Here is a 2,766-nt window from a genome sequence, read left to right as displayed (position 1 = left end):
ATCTAGGAGGAAAGATTGTAAGGTTAACACCACACAACCCAAAGACACGATCCATGAAAGGAAAACATGATAAGCTAGATCATTAAAATTGAAAACGTCTGCTCTGTGAAAGACAATAGAAGAGAGTTAAAAGGCAAGTCTCAGACTGGGAGAAAATATTTGCAAAAGACACAACTGACAAAAGACTGACTGTTATCTAAAATATACAAAGAACACTTAAAAGTCAACAATAAGAAAACAACCCAATTTAAAAATGGGCCGAAGATTTTGACCCCTCACCAAAGATGTATGGAGGGCGGAAAAGCACATGAAGATGTGCCACATAGCCCTGACCAGTTTGGCTCAGTGGATAGAGCGTGGTGGGCCTGTGGACTGAAGGGTCCCAGGTTCGATTCTGGTCAAGGGCATGTACCTGGGTTGTGGGCACATCCCCAGTAGGGGGTGTGCAGGAGGCAGTTGATCGATGTTTCTAACTCTCTATCCCTCTCCCTTCCTCTCTGTAAAAAATCAATAAAATATATTTTAAAAAAAGATGTGCCACATAGTATGTCACCCTAGAATACATATCAAAACGACAATGAGACACCACTACAGACCCATTTGAATGGCCATCATCCAGAACGCTGCCAACACCAAATGCTGGAGAGGATGTGGAGCATGGGAACTCTCACAATCGCTGGTGGGAAAGCAAAACAGCACAGCCACTTTGGAAGATAGTTTGGTGGTTTCTTACTAAACTAAACATATTCTTAACATGTTATCCAGCAATTGCACTTTTTGGTATTTACCCAAAGGAACCGAAAACTGATATCCACACAAAATCCTGACCATATATGTTTATAGTGTAAATATTTAAAAATATTTGTGGAATAAACATTTATTTATAATCACCACAACTTGGAATGACTAAATAAACTGGTGTGTCCAGGCAATGGAATATTATTCAACATTAAAAAGAAATGAGTTCTCAAGCTATGAAAAGACATTGAGAAACTTAAATGCTTATTGCTTCGATTATGTTAGGTCACAATCTTTTGATAATAAATCGAGGACCATTACAAAGACCTATTTACTATTACGATTTCTCAGTAGCATGATGATTGTACCCACTTTCAATTTTAATTTATGACACGGCGTTCCTGAAGGAGTAATACTACTAAGAAATTCAATGGGAAAATTTTCCTTTTCAGCATCATCTGTTGAATCAATGGAATCATCACTCAAATATGTGTGAAAATCTCCAAGTACATCCAAAATTTCTTCATTTAATTTTTGAACCTGCTCATTTTTTTGAGAAATGATCACACGTGTAGCCTCAAATTTAATGTGGTACATTGTGCCAATAGTTCCCCTTTAGATACATTCTGTCGCAACGCCGCCTTATTTCAACTTCAGAGGCTCGTTGCTGTTCAGACATTCTCTGTCGATAACGCTGGCTTCTTTCGGCTTCAGATCTACGTTGTGCCAATAGTTGCTCTTCAGATAAGTTCTGTCGCCAACGCCGCCTTCTTTCAGTGTCAGAGGCACGCTGCTCTGCAGACATCTTCTGTCGATAACGCCGGCTCCTTTCGGCTGCAGATCTGCGTTTTGCCAATAGTTGCTCTTCAGATAAATTCTGTGGCCCGCGCCGCCTTCTTTCAGCTTCAGAGGTACATCTCTCTTCAGGCATTTTCTGCTGCGGGACCTGCCTCCACGCCGGGCAGGCAGCCGCACCCACCTGAACGCGTCTGTGGTCCCTCCAGCCTCCCAGGCCGCGGGGTCTTCTCACGAATCTCTCCATCCAGGGTGCTTTCCCTTTCTCCAACAAGGCGATCATATTTGGCTTCTGACGGGACAGTCCGAGCGAGACCAGGGTCCGGTAGTTCTCCAACATGACGTCCTTGTACAGACCTCTCTGCGCGGGGCTCAGCCTCTCCCACTCCTCCCGGGAGAAGTAGATGGCCAGGTCCCCGAACGTCACGGCCGCCCGGGATTTGGGCTTCACCCGTGTGGCTGGCATCCTTTCCTCCTCACCCATAGTCCTCGTCTGGGGAGGGGCAGCGCGCAGGGCGGGTGGGGCAGGTGAATACATGGCCCGGTGCGCCCTGCGCTGCTCAGGTGGAATGGGCTGCTCTGGGCAGCGCCGTCCTGTGGCTGCCCATGGCCACGTGCGCTCAGCCACGCACCCCGCACCCGAGCCGAGCCCGGGAAGCACGTTCTTGTCCACAAGACAATGTTCTCCGAGGATCTCAGCACGCTCGGTCCTCTCCGAAAAAATTTTAAATATAGAGACACTGCAAAAGAATGAGATAATCTTATATTCACTGAAAGCAATGAGATATAGGAAATATTCATATATTCCCTCTTCACCATTTTTTAGAGTCCACAGAGTCTCTAAGAAAAAGAGACCCAGATTCTCACTAATCAATCCATCAACATACATTTACTTATTTTAAATAAGTATTTCAAATAGCCCACCATTTATCAGGATGTCAAATAAAACCTTTAGGGACTGGAGAAGTTTTGTGGCAGAATTACCTCTGACAAGTAGAAACTAAGAAGATAGAACAGCTCCCATTCTTCATTAAAGCAATTATGTAACAATACCCACTGTGACACACAGAAAGAAGTCAGAGGAGGTGTGCTCTTAGGTAGCTGGAAGAGAAGAAAGTGACAATAAAATCAAGCCTAACCTCATAGCCTGAGTCACAATGGGCCACACCTTGCAGAAATGACAGGATTTTGACATATGAAAGAACTGGAAGTAATTTTCTTTTGACAGTAAAA

At 44.3% G+C, this 2,766-nt stretch overlaps 1 protein-coding gene across 1 annotated transcript; it reads right to left on the bottom strand.

The window, feature by feature from the left end:
- Positions 1-690: 690 nt before the first annotated feature.
- Positions 691-2,344, bottom strand: LOC132234258 (zinc finger protein 82-like). The gene has a single exon (XM_059695296.1). The coding sequence runs from the start codon at positions 2,069-2,071 to the stop codon at positions 1,322-1,324; it is 750 nt and encodes a 249-aa protein (XP_059551279.1). The 5' UTR covers positions 2,072-2,344; the 3' UTR covers positions 691-1,321.
- Between the last annotated feature and the right edge of the window lie 422 nt (positions 2,345-2,766).

This window comes from Myotis daubentonii, chromosome 5, assembly GCF_963259705.1.
Source record: "Myotis daubentonii chromosome 5, mMyoDau2.1, whole genome shotgun sequence".
NCBI lineage: Eukaryota > Metazoa > Chordata > Mammalia > Chiroptera > Vespertilionidae > Myotis > Myotis daubentonii.
Note: the sequence above shows the minus strand (reverse complement) of the source record. Positions and strands in the feature narration are given on the sequence as shown.